The sequence below is a fragment of the Zalophus californianus genome, chromosome 3, assembly GCF_009762305.2.
Source record: "Zalophus californianus isolate mZalCal1 chromosome 3, mZalCal1.pri.v2, whole genome shotgun sequence".
Taxonomy (NCBI): Eukaryota; Metazoa; Chordata; class Mammalia; order Carnivora; family Otariidae; genus Zalophus; species Zalophus californianus.
This window is the reverse complement of record NC_045597.1, coordinates 79624395-79638537: the sequence shown is the minus strand read 5'-3', so window position 1 is coordinate 79638537 and position 14143 is coordinate 79624395. Positions and strand designations below refer to the sequence as shown.

The following is a 14143-nucleotide window of genomic DNA, read 5'->3' as shown; positions in this document are numbered from 1 at the left end:
CACAGAGGAGAACACAATAGATTCATCTCATTAAGTAAACCTCCTCCCACAACTTGACTTGCCTTTTCAAAATACGTGAGTGTAAGTGCCTCTCAAATGAGCCTGCACTGCAGGGAGAAGCACAACGAAGGCGGAGAAGGAAGCTTTCTGCAGATGGGCTTTCTTGATTGACCAAGGTTACACTATTGCTTAAGCCTGCACTGTGCAGTGGGGCAGCCACGTCATAGCCACACAGCACTAGCTGGCACTTGAAAAGTGCCTAGTGTGGAGTGAGATGTACTGCAAGTGTAAAAAACACACTGGGTTTTAAAGGCTATGCCCCCCAAAAAAGAATGTAGACTCTTTCAAAAGTAATATTTTACATCAATTGCTTGTTGAAATAATAACACTTAAACATATTGAAACTAATTTCACCTCTTTTTTTAAAGATTTTATTTATTTATTTGAGAAAAGAGAGAGAGAGCATGAGTGGGGGAAGGTCAGAAGGAGAAGCAGACTCCCTGTGGAGCGGTGAACCTGATGTTGGACTCCATCCCAGGACCCCGGGATCGTGACCTAAGCTGAAGGCAGACACTTAACCTACTGAGCCACCCAGGCAACCCTAATTTCACCTTTTAATTGTAATTACTACAAAATATAATTACATATGTGACTTGCACTGGTGGCTCACATTACATTTCTAACAGGCAGCAACGACTTAAAGAATCATCGGGGATCATAATTCAATCATTTATCTTAGTTGTTTTTTTGGTGTCAGGACACCTAGTTCCACGCCCAACTCTGCAACTACGCTGCGGTCATACAGAAGTCAGTCTCACGTCCAAGAGAGCTGTAGTCCTTCATCTACAAATGCACCAGGGGTGGGGGCATTCACACTACAGCGGGCACCTTCAACCTTTCTACCAAAGACATTTCTACAGTAATCCAAGCCACCATGATCCTCATGTTTGAATACTGATTGCCAAATAAATTAACTGATCTTAGTAACTTTGTTAATGACCAAAAAATCAACATAAGACAAATGTCCAAAAAGAAATATTTATAACATTAAATATACATAAACGCCTATAAACCCAGAAATAAAAGATGAATACACCAAACACAAGAGGGGGGAAACCTCTATAAAGTATGTGAACAAACTAACTTGAAAATATACTCTACCGCTTTAGTCTAATAATAGCAAATAAAATATATATCCAAAAGGCAGAGATTAAAAAAACGGACAATGCTTAGTGTTGGTGAAGTTATGGGCAAACAGGCACTCACAAACCACTGTGGGGAATAAAAGAGGTGCAAAGTAGCTGGAGGCAGTCTCACAGCCTGTATCAAAATAAGTATTTCTAACATTTGACCTGGGACTTTTACTTCCAGAATTGATCTTAGGCTAGGTTAATATGGGCAACACACAGACACTCATTTACAGTAGAATTTATATTAGCAAAAAAGTAAAAACTAACCCTGTAACATTCAGCATTAAATAAATTATATACAGATAAAGCAAACGGAGCAATTTTTAACAATCATTGAATAGCAAAGTGGATATGTGGGTATTCTTTTTTCCATAATTTCTATTCTTCTGCGTATCTGAGAATTTTTATAAAAATTTGGGGAGAAGTTAGTTATATTCCATACAACAGGCATTAAAGACAAAGCCGATTTCTTCTTGTTCCAATAGTTTCAAAGGCTGTATTGCCCATAGTCCTCTAGAGGAGGGACCAAGAGCAAAAAGCCAAGTGCTGGGAAGCTGCTGGCATCGCTCCTCCCTCACACATACCCAGTCATTTGTGACAACATGACACGGACATCTGACCCAAAGCGACCACCAACTGGCTTACCAGCACCTGCTATACCTGCAGCCTGGCTTGTACAGAGGAGACAAGCCCAGCAGACTTCCTTTCCTGAAAATTGGACCTAAAATGTGGGAACCATAAGTCAGTAATGAGCACTGGAGTTGAAAGATGATGCTGCTGGGGTTCGCAGCCATGTGCAAGAAAAAGAAGCAGAGGAGAGGAAAAGTGAGCAAGGACAGGCAGGGGGAATCTACGGCACAGACTAATATAACCAGGTATAAAGATCAGATTGCACAGCCCCAGGATGAAAGTTCTGTCAGCTTTCTGGTTCCCAGCACGGCTTTACCTTGGGCCCAAATACAATTAGCTTCCTGCCCTTAGAGCCGTTGACATCCTATTAACTTTTTCTGAACCCCTAGATACCTGGGGACCATGTAATGGGTCCCTACCATTCTAACAATTCTGATATGCATTAAAGCTTCTAAATTCATAAATCTGAATTAGTACTTCAAAAAACTACTGCAGGTGAAGGGGCACCTGGGTAGCACTCCAAAAAAAATTCATGCCTCAGAAAGTTTCTTATAAAAAATGTACATAAGTCACCCCAAAGTAAAATTCTGGAATTAAAAAATTAAGACTAGCTTAAGGGATGCATTACTTGAAATAAAATAACATTCTACCAGACAGGGTTCAAGACGGCAACTTACAAGGATCCTGAACTCTCCTCTTCCCAGGAACACAACAAATCTAAGCTACACAACAATTTCCTTTGAAAAGGACCCAAAAGCCAGCTGAACAGCTCCTCCACAACAAAAGATAAAAGGGCCACGTGGAGTGGGATAGGAGAGGCAGAGACAGTCTCGTAAGAAGCCCAACCCAAGGCATGGTGACCCACAGCCTCATCATAACACAGATCTTGTTCCCAAGGACCAAGGGATTTGTGCCCCCACATCAGGCACCCCAACCCTACAGAACTATACTAGAGAAAAAAGTCCCCCCCACCAAGTGTTTGGCCTCAAAAACCAATGGGCTTATTTCCAGGAGAACCATAGGGTTATGTGGAACGAAAAATCCACCCTTAAAGGGCTCGTGCACAGAGCCACAGACCCTGGGACCCAGCACAAAAGCAATAGTTGGAAAGGCACCTAGCATATGCAAAGGGGACTCACCTATTAGTTTTAAAGCATCTGAGGAAAGGCAGGAACTTGTTGGGACTCTCTCTGAAGACAGAGGCACTAGCAGGTGCCATTTTTGTGTTCTCCTTCTGCCTCGTTGGTGCCAGCTTTGGCAAGCACCATTTTTTAACACCCTGCCCCCAGCCTACTATCTCAGGTGGGAATGCCCTGCCCCCACCTCCATAGGATACTGCCCTGGCCTGCCCTGCCATTGCCAGCAGGCATACAAAGCCCACCCAGGAGATGCCCCTGGCTCTGGTGACCAGAGGGGATTGTGTTTCTGGGCCCCATGGGTCTGAAACAATCAGAGAGACACTCCCTGGCAGGCTACCACTCCCAGAGCACTGTGCAAAAGAAGATGGAAGCACATGTGAAAAGGCCTATTTTCTTGTTCTGGAGCTTCAGCCTGAAAGCAGGCTATTATGATTACTTATCAATAATTGCTTTCAATGTAAATGAACTAAGTTCTCCAATCAAAAGAGTAGCTGAACAGATAAAAAGATAAGACCCATCTACATGCTGTCTACAACAGACTCACTTCAGATGTAAGGACACACACAGAACAAAAGTGAAGGGATGGAAAGAAAAGACACTCCATGCAAAAAGAACCCAAAGCTGGGTAGCTATACTTCTATCAGACAAAAGAGACTTTAAAACAAATACTGTAATAAGAGACAAAGAAGGGCATTACATAATGATAAAGGGGTCAACCCAATAAGAGGATATAACATCTGTAAATATTTATGCACCCAACATAGAAGCACCTAAATACATAAAGCAAATATTAACAGAGCTAAAAGGAGAAAATGACAGCAATAATACAATAATAGCAGGAGGCTTTAACATCCCACTTACATCAATGGATGAATTATCCAAACAAAAAATCAGTAATTCCACTATTGGGTATTTACCCAGGGAAAACACTAACTCATAAAGATACATGCACCCCTATGTTTATTGCAGCATTATTTACAATAGCCAAGACATGGAAGCAACCTAAGTGTCCATCAACAGATAAATGTGTAAAGATGATGTGATGCACACACACACACACACACACACACACACACACACACACACACAGAGGAATATTACACAGCCATAAAAATGCATGAGATCGTGCCATCTGAGACAACATGGATGGACCTATAGGGTATTATGCTAAGTGAAATAAGTCAGACTGAGGAAGACAAATATCATATGATTCCACTCATAAATGGAATCTTAAAAAATGAATAAACAAAAAGCTATACATACAGAGAACAAGCTGATGGTTCCTGGAGGCAGGGAGGTAAAATGGGTGAAGGGGAGAGGGAGATAGAGGCTTCCAGTTATGGAATGAATAAGTCAGAGGAAGAAAAAGCAAAGCATAATGAATACAGTCAGTGATATTGTAATAATGATGTAATGGCACAGATGGTAACTCTACTTGTGGTGAACATAGCATAATGTATAAACTTGTCAAATCACTAAGTTGTACACCTGAAACTAATGTAACATTGTGTGTCAACTATACTCAAAAAAAATGTAGCTCTCTCATGAAAAGAAATTAAATCTAAACATGTTGCTGTTCTTTAATCAATTAATTAAAAATAATTTTAAAAATAAGAAAATCGATAAGGAAACATCAGCCTTAAAAAATACTTTATACCAGGGGCACCTGGCTGGCTCAGTCAGTTAAGCACCTCAGGTCTGACCTCAGGGTCGAGAGTTCAAGCCCCACATTGGGCTCCAGGCTGGGCATGAAGCTTACTTAAAAAAACAAAACACTTTATACCAGATGAACTCACAGATATGTACAGAATATCCCAACCAAAACCAGTAGAATACATATTCTTCTCTAGTGCACATGGATAATTCAGAATAGATCATATGTTAGTCCACAAAACAAGTCTCAGTCAATTTAAGAACATTAAAATCATATCAAGCACCTTTTCCAACTATAATGGTATAAAACCAAAAAGTCAATATAGAAAGACAATGGGAAAAATCACAAATACGTGACGATAACACAACATGCTACCAAACAACCAATGGGTCAAGAATAAATCAAAGGAGAAATAAGAAAATAATACATGAAGACAAATTCAAAGGGAAATACAATAGTCCAAAATCTACAGAACGCAGCAAAGCAGTTTTAAGAGGGAAGTTTATAGTGATACATACCTACCTTAAGAAACAAGAAAAATCTCAACTAAACAATCTAACTCTATACCTAAAGGAACTAGAAAAAGAACAGACTACTCTACAAAGTTAGTAGAAAGAAGGAAATAAAGACCAGAGCAGAAATAAACAAAAGAGACTAAAAAGACAGAAAAGATCAATGAAACTAAGAGCTTGTTCTTTGAAAAGATAAAATTGACGAACTTTAAAACCAAACTCACCAAAAATGGGGGACAGGGGTTCCTCAAATAAATAAAATCAGAAATGAAAGAAGAACAGTTACAACTGATACCACAGAAATATGAAGGATCATAAAAGACCACTAAGACAATTATATTTCAACAAATTGGACAACTTAGAAGAGATGGATAAATTCCTAGAAACAATCCTCCAAGACTAAATCATGAAGAAACAGAAAATCTGAATAAACTGATTACTAGAAAGGAGATTGAATCAGTCATTAAAAACCTCCCAACAAACCAAAGTCTAGACCCCAACAGTCCACTGATGAATTCTACCAAATATTCAAACAAGATTTAATACCTATCCTTCTCAAGCTCTTCCAAAAAATTGTAGAGGAGGAAATGCTTCCAAACTCACTTTACAAGGCCAGCATTACCCTGATACCAAAACCAGACAAGGACACTACAAAAAAAGAAGAAAAGGGGGAGAGAGGGGGAGGGAGGGAGGGAGAGGGAGAGAGAGAGAGAGAGAGAGAGAGAGAGAGAGAGAGAATTATAGGCCAATATCCCTGATGAACAAAGATGCAAAAATCCCCAACAAAATATTAGCAAACCAAATTAAACAATACATTAAAAGGATCATACATTATGATCAAGTGGGATTATCCCAGGGATGCAAGAATGGTTCAATATTCACAAATCAATCAGTGTGTTACACCACATAAACAAAATGAAGGACAAAAATCATATGATCATCTCAACAGATGCAGAAAAAGGATCTGACAAAATGCAACATCCATTTATGATGAAAACTCTCAACAAAGTATAGAGGATACATACCTTGATATGATAAAGACCAACTATGACAAATGCACAACTAACATCATACTCATCTGTGAAAAGCTGAAAACTTGCCTCTAAGATCAGGAACAGGCAGAATAATTGAACAAGATCTTGAATAAGATCAAGATGATTACTCACTCTCACTACCTTTATTCAGCATAGCATTGGAAGTCTTAACCAAAGCAATTAGGCAAGAAAAAGAAGTAAAAGGCCTCCAAACTGGAAAAAAAGAAGTAAAACTCATTCTTTGCAGATGACAGGATACCATACTTAGGAAACCCTAAAGATTCCATTAAAAAAGTGTTAGAATAAATGAATTCAGTAAAATTGCAGGACACAAAATCAATATACAGAAATCTGTTGCATCTACACACTAATAACTATCAGAAGAGAAGGGTTTTGTTTTTTTTTTAAATCCCATTTACAACTGCAACAAAAAGAATAAAATACCTAGGAATAAATTTAACCAAGGTGGTGAACGACCTGTACACTTTGATACACCTTAATAGAACTTTAAGGCATTGATGAAAGAAGTTAAAGAATACACAGATGAATGGAAAGATAGTCCACGCTCATGGATTTAAAGAATTAACACTGTAAAAATGTCCCCACTACCCAAAACAATCTAGAGATCCAAGGCAATCCTATCAAAATCCCAATGGCGTTTTTCATAGAACTATAACAAACAATTCTAAAAAGCTAAAGGGTTCTCTTTTTTTTATGTTATGTTCATCACCATACATTACATCATTAGTTTTTGATGTAGTGTTCCATGATTCATTGTTTGCGCATAACACCCAGTGCTCCACGCAGAATGTGCCCTCTTTAATACCCATCACCAGGCTAACCCATCCTCCCGCCCCCCTCCCCTCTAGAACCCTCAGTTTGTTTTTCAGAGTCCATAGTCTCTCATGGTTCGTCTCCCCCTCCGATTCCCCTCCTTCAATCTTCCCCTCCTACTATCTTCTTCTTCTTTTCTTTTCTTTTTTTTTTTAACATATTGAGAAAGAAGAACGAAGCCAGAGGTATTATGCTCCCTGGTTTCAACCTATGGTACAAAGCTATAGTAATCAAAACACTACAGTATTGGCAAAAAAAAAAAAAAAAACAGACACGCAGGTCAACAGAACAGAGTCCAGAAATAAACCCATACATATCTGATCAATCAAATTTATGACAATGGAGGCAAGAATATACAATTGGGAAAGGGCAGTCTTTTCAATAGCATTGGGCAAAATGGATAGCCACATGCAAAAGAATGAAAATGGACCACTATCTCATACACACACAAAGATTATCTCAAAATGAATTAAAGACTTGAATTTAAGACCTGAAACTATAAAATTCCTAGAAGAAAACATAGGTGGTAAGCTCCCTGACATTTTTCTTAGCGATGTCTTTTTTTGGAGCTGAAGCCAAAGGCAAGGGAAACAAAAGCAAAAAGAAACAAGTGGAACTACATCAAACTAAAAAGATTCTGCACAGCAAAGGAAACCATCAAGAAAATGACAAGACATCTACCTACTTGCAAATGATATATACAATAAGGGATTAATATCCAAAATATATAAAGATCTACAAACTCAATAATAAAAAAACCACTCAAATGAAAATGAGCAGAGGATCTAAATATACATTTTCCAAAGAAAACATATAAATAGTCAAGAGACACATGAGATGTTCAGTATCACGATCAGGGAAATGCAAATTAAAACCACAATGAGATATCACCTCACACCTGTCAGAATGGCTAAAATCAAAAACTCAAGAAACATCAAGTGTTGGGGTGCCTGGGTGGCTCAGTCATTAAGTGTCTGCCTTCAGCTCAGGTCATGATCCCAGGGTCCTGGGATCGAGCCCTGCGTCCGGCTCCCTGCTCAGCGGGAAGCCTGGTCTCCCTCTCCCACTCCCCCTGCCTGTGTTCCCCGTCTTGCTGTCTCTCTCTCTCTGTCAAATGGCAAGGATGTGGAGAAAAGGGAACCCATGTTTCACTGTTGGTGGGAATATAAATTGAAGCAGCCACTCTGGACAACTGCATGGAGATTACTCAAAAAATTAAAAATAGAAATATCATACAATCCAACTATTTCAAGGTTTGGTTATTTACCCAAAGAATACAAAAAACACTAATTTAAAAAGATATATACACCCCTATGTTCACTGAAGCATTACAACCTAAGTGTCCACCTATGAATAAATCAATAAAGACGACATAGTACATGTACACACACACACACACACACACACACACACACACACACACACACAATGGAATACTACTCAGCCATAAAAAGGAAGATCTTGCTACTTGTGACAACATGGACGGACCTTGAAGGTATTATACCAAGTGAAACATGCTGGACAAAGACAAATACCATATGATTTCACTTATAGTGGAATCTAAAAAACAAAACAAACTAAACTAATCTGAACTCATAGATACAGAGAACAGACTAGTGGTTACCAGAGGGGAGGGGGATTCAGGTGGGCAAAATTGGGAAAGGGGCTCAGTTGTATGGTGACGAATGGTAACTACATTTATGGTGATCATTTTGCAGTGTATACAAATACCAAATTATAATGTTGTGCACCTGAAACTTATATAATGTTATATACCAATTTTACCTCAATTAAAAAAAGGGGGGGGCACCAACATCCTAACAAGCTCTTCACATTGCATATCAGGTAAAAAAAAAAAAAAAAAAGGCAATCTCTGTTATAAAAGCTCAAACATCTGTCTACTAGGACCAAGCACGATGGATACATAGCCAGTAATGATAGTTTCTACCCTAAGGGGAAGGCCCTGGAATCAGAACTTTTCCCAAAGGAGATGGGCCCCTGAGCTCAGTCCTAAAGAAGTGTGCTCAGTGAAAAAAGAGAGGCACAGGAGAAAAAGTGCACTTGAGGCCCCAGGAACATGGCAATGTTGGCCTTCTCTCCCAGATTGGTTCCTCTTTTAAAACAAGCTCAAGGCCTAAAATTTGGGTAAACACAATGCAGTATGCATGTGAATACAGAATTCATATTTTAGTTATTCAGAAACACAGTATCATATAAAGGTAAGTTCCCCTGCAGATTTCTAGGGCTAACAGATATGAAAGCTTGAGAACATCACGCTCAAATACAACACCACTCAAATGCCTTCAGGAAACCCACTTTTACTCCCATTATTTTGAAGTTGCCATTACCATATTTTCCCTTTCTTTATGATCCCACAGCCGTCGATCCAAGAGGCTTTTCTCTTCTTTCTTAATTCTTCAAAAACCCACTCCTATTCTGTCAAGCCCACCATTCTGAAGGGACTTGCCCTGGATGCTCACAGGAAAGCTAAGTGGCCATGTGAAGAGTGTCCTTTATGGGAGCACCTGGGTGGCTCAGTAGGTTAAAAGGCTGCCTTTGGCTCAGGGTCATGATCTCAGGGTCCTGGGACTGATCCCCATTTAGGGTTCCTTGCTCAGCAGGGAGCCTGACGCTCACCCTGCTCTTGTTTTCTCTCTCTCTCTCAAATAAATAAATAAAATCTTAAAAAGAAAAGAGTATCCTTTATGAAAAAAAAATCAATGGAAAAGAATTAAATAGAGATTGTATTTCTAGCAAGTACTTTTAAGAAGGAATCTGGTAATTATTAGGAAAAGATGGGAAAACAATGGCCCAATGGTCCCTGAAATTGAAATACATATATTTGGTCTGTTGAAATCCAAGACAGAAAATCAACCAGGTTTTAGGGAATTAATTTACATTCCCCAGCCCCATCTTGTAAATGGATGTTCCCTGGAATCACCCATGGGGCCAGAAGAGAGAGAGCAGAGAGATAGAAAGAAAGGGGAGGGGGAAGGAAGGGGAGGAAGGGAGAGGAAAAGTGAGTAAGGGGAGAGGGGAGAACAGAGAGGAAAGGGAGAGGAATGAAAGGAAGGAAAGCAGCACTATTCCAGAGGCAGAGATGCGTGTTTTCTGAGGTGCTGAGGGTGGGGGATAGACAGGAAGGGCTTTCTATCCTGTGCCAATTCCTGTGGTCATTAAAGTTTGCCAGCCCTCATCTAATTCCTTAACAACCTCCCTCAAGGGAAGCAGAAATCAACTGACTCACTAATCCCAGCTCCTTCTTGAAAGACTGTACTCCTCATGAAAGAACCAGGGCCAGACAGGCATAGTCAATTCCAAACTTCACTTAACATTAGGTGAAAGCAGAATAACGCTCCAACACATGGCGTGAGATACACATAACTCTAGCCCTTGACCCTGGACAACTAATATGCAAGTCAAGCAGAGTCACTGTGCCCAACACAAAGTACACTTTTAAAATATATTTTGATACTCCTTCACCAGGCAGCCACACACATCCACATGCCTGTAAAGGTCAAAGGCTCAGTTAATTGCACCGTTCTGTGACCAAAAGGAAGCTGACAAAAGCGCCCTGATTCCTTCTTTCAATAGGTTCTAAAGGAAAAATCCTGACACTGGAATTGTCGCTGGGGGGCAGGGCAGGTCGGCCAACACCTCAGTGGCACAGAGACACAAAGCCACCCCCCAAAAGGTGCTTCTAACTATAAATAGCAAACATTAACATGTCTATAGATTGCTGATAGCCTATCAATGCAAAGGTACGCATAAATGTTTTTCGGGTTTTTTTTTTGTAATAAAAAATAGCAGAAGTTTTAAAAGACCAGGTAGGGGCACAAACCAGAAAAATTTAGATGGAATTTAGGCTGTGAAACCGACACAGCCTAGCAAACTCTGAGCTCTAGCGTTTCCCCTCTGGAAACGGCGCTTTCTCCACGAATCAGGAATCCTCCAAGCACCTGTCGCCGCCCGGAGACACCCCTGGGGACAAGAACACACACATCCTCACGCCCTGCAGCCAGCCTGGCCAGGATGCGCAACGGATCCTCGTTACTGGGGTAGCATCTCGGCTACTTACTGACTGTGACCAGGGGCAAACTGCTTAACCTCAGTTTTCTCGTCCATAAAGTGGGAAGAGTTAAGAATACAGTTCTGCAGAATCTTTGCCAGACTTCATTTCACCCAACGCCTAGCACGTCTATTTGTATTTGCCGGAAGGCCTGGCATCACTCAACTAATTCCACAAACCGCATTTCCACCGCAGCCTACACTGTCGGTTGTTTTTTTGTGTGTGTTTTGTTTTGGTTTTTTTTTTAGATTTTATTTATTTACTTGAGAGAGAAAGAGACAGAGATAGCGAGAGTGAGCAGGAGCTGGGAGGAGTGGGAAAAGAAGAAGCGGGCTTCCCGCTGAGCAGGGAGCCCGATGTGGGGCTCGATCCCAGGATCCTGGGATCATGACCTGAGCCGAAAGCAGACGCTTAACCGACTGAGTCACCCAGGCGCACCACCTTGCTGGTAAGCACGAAGTGAAACAAAACCGCACTCTATAGTGTGCTTCAACCTGCAAAGCCACGCCGCTACTGGGCGCTCCTACAGGCCTGGCCCCTTTCACAGAGAGGTGCAAGGACGCACGGAACCCTCGAAGGTTGGAGGGTGGCATTCCACCATGCCGGTTCCACCTCTGGAAACTGACAGCGACCTGGGCTCCCAAGCCAAGGCGGCGACGCACGGGCCCCACACTCTGGAGTACCGCGAGCCAGGGTCTCCTCCAGCGCCGTGGCAAGAACGCGGCGGGTCGGTGGGTCGGGGTCGTTTACCTGCCAATGATCACCACCTCGCCGGTCGCTGGGGACGCCATGGCCAGACGCCTAGGTGGCCCTGGAGCCGCACCGTAAGTGCGAAGAGCTGTGCGCGACAGGGCTCTCGGGCGCCGCGCGCTGCGCCAGATCCCCGCGCCTGGCGGGGCGTGACCCGCGCCGATTGGCTTGGCACCCGAGCCCGGGGCGGGCACGCGGGACGGATAGGCTACTGGACGGCCGGGGGGGCGGGCCCACCGCCTCGGTCCCCATTGGGTGCGTGGCAGGCGGAGCCTCCACCCGGACACCCAGGCGCAGACCCGGAGCAAAGGGGAGCAGGCGGGGCTGGCCGGCTGGAGGACCCGCTGCGGGGGAAACGCTGGATGGAAAGCACGAAGACCCAACCCTTCGGACTTCGGCAATTCATTTTTTCATATTTTAGTTTCCAACTGTACACCCTAAAATCAGTGTACATAGGAGGGGGCACCTCCAGGCTGGCACAAGTCTTGACCGCTAAAGGACCTCAAAGAAACTTGCAGTAGAATTTCCTCTTTGAAAATATTACCACCTCTTCAATACAAACCCCGTTCAGGCCTTTATACCGAGGGTGGTTATTGCTGAGTTTACACTCATAATTCGTTTCTAGAAAGATCCTCGCTGCCTTTCTCCACAGATGAGAACTGAGACCCAGGAACTTTGGGAAAGCAGGAAAGCTGCAAATGTATTTATCTGTGACACTGGAAGACGTGTTTGATCCCACTATACTATGCTAAGGGGACTGTGAGGTATGGGAGTTATTTGAACTGTACTTCCTCCTTCAAGAGGCAGAGTCGGTTTATGTATGACAGAAAGGAAATGTCCAGGAACAAACAAACAGACCAAGAGGAAAGGGCATATACATCTCATGACAGTTTGTGTCCACACAGCACAAGCTGGGAAGGAAAATACCACAGTCATCCAATTCAAGAGGACTAGAGAGTACTCAAACTGAAAACATGCGCAACATTGACCTACTCAGATGACAAATGGAGCTCTTCCTTTGTTTTCCCCGTCAGAACGTGGAAAGCAGATTGTCAGAGGGAGGGGTAGGCTTTAAAGAACAATTTCACAACGTTTCAATAAACACATGGAACAAGGTGCTCAACTCACTTAAGAGAAGAAAAATGAAAAGTAATACAAAATAGATAACTCATCTTCCACCCACCAAATAGGCTAAAATTACAAAGATTGATAAAATATCCATATTGGCAATGAGGTGTTTCAGACCTGCAACCCTTTAATACACAGTTGAAGGCAGGCTTATATTGGCACAGCCTTTCTGGAAAAAATGCTGTTGGGAGAGCAGTCAGCCATGAGCCCTCAGCATTCCTGAACTTTCTTGCTGAGTGTAGCAGACTGCAAGACATGCCCATCTGATGCTAAGTTGTTTCTGTAGCTATGCACCCAGGCAGCTAAATAGATCAAGGCTCCTGCAGAGTGAGTACCTTGTAACTGCTCCCTCCTGGGGTAGAAGGGAACTGGCTTGTTTGCTGCTCACTACAGCATCAGCTCTATGCTCAACAAGTGCTGGTCCCTTGGCCTTGCAAAACCTGGGGTCATCTGGCCCTCCATGTAACCCTGTGGGAGTTGGGGCTCCAAGAGCAGGTGCAAATATGCTGAAACTCTGGCTATTGCTTTTGCTGTGACTAGTAGGGTCTTTTATCTCTAATCCAGGAGTCTCATGTCTTCTGTCGGCTTCCACAAAACTGGGGCAAGCTAACTCATTAGTTTATAGTAAGATGAAAATCTCAGGCCCCTTACAGTTCTTGACATACCAAAATTTAAAAGGCTTTTGCAATTCCAGTCCTAGAGATCTGTTATATAGAAATACAAGTGGACAGGAAGTTAGACAAAATGGTTTATTTCAGGAAATAAATAAAATAGAATAGAAAAATATCAAAATATGTAGAATCTTAACAATGTTAAAATAGACATTGAAAACATGATGAATATCTATCAATAAGAAACAGTTTTAAAGATTATGGTACAGAGGGCTTCTGCTTCTGTCCAAGAGGGAGTAACAGAAATCAGACTTAGAGTCCTGCCTTAAACAAGCTTAAACAAGCAGAACACCCCCCCCAAATATGGGGAAAATTGGCCTCAGATATTAGACAAGAGGGAGTCTCAGACTGTGATCCCATCCATAAATATACACAGTCTACTGATTTTCAACAAAGGTATAAAGGCAATTCAATGGCAAAAGATAGTCTTTTCAACAAATGGTACTGGAACAATTGGATATGCATAAGTAATGATAATAATAGCCCCTTACCATATATAAAAATACTAACATCCAAATGCATCCATGTGAAA

The 14143-nt window shown here is 41.8% G+C and overlaps 1 protein-coding gene across 1 annotated transcript in view; it reads right to left on the bottom strand.

Annotated features, from left to right (window-relative positions):
* Positions 1-11942, bottom strand: part of CRYL1 (crystallin lambda 1) — a 146844-nt gene extending 134902 nt beyond the window's left edge. Inside the window, exon 1 of the mRNA XM_027590108.1 lies at positions 11813-11942. Within this exon, the coding sequence (XP_027445909.1) occupies positions 11813-11853 (41 nt within the window). The 5' untranslated portion in view covers positions 11854-11942. The remainder of the gene's footprint in view (positions 1-11812) is intronic.
* Between the last annotated feature and the right edge of the window lie 2201 nt (positions 11943-14143).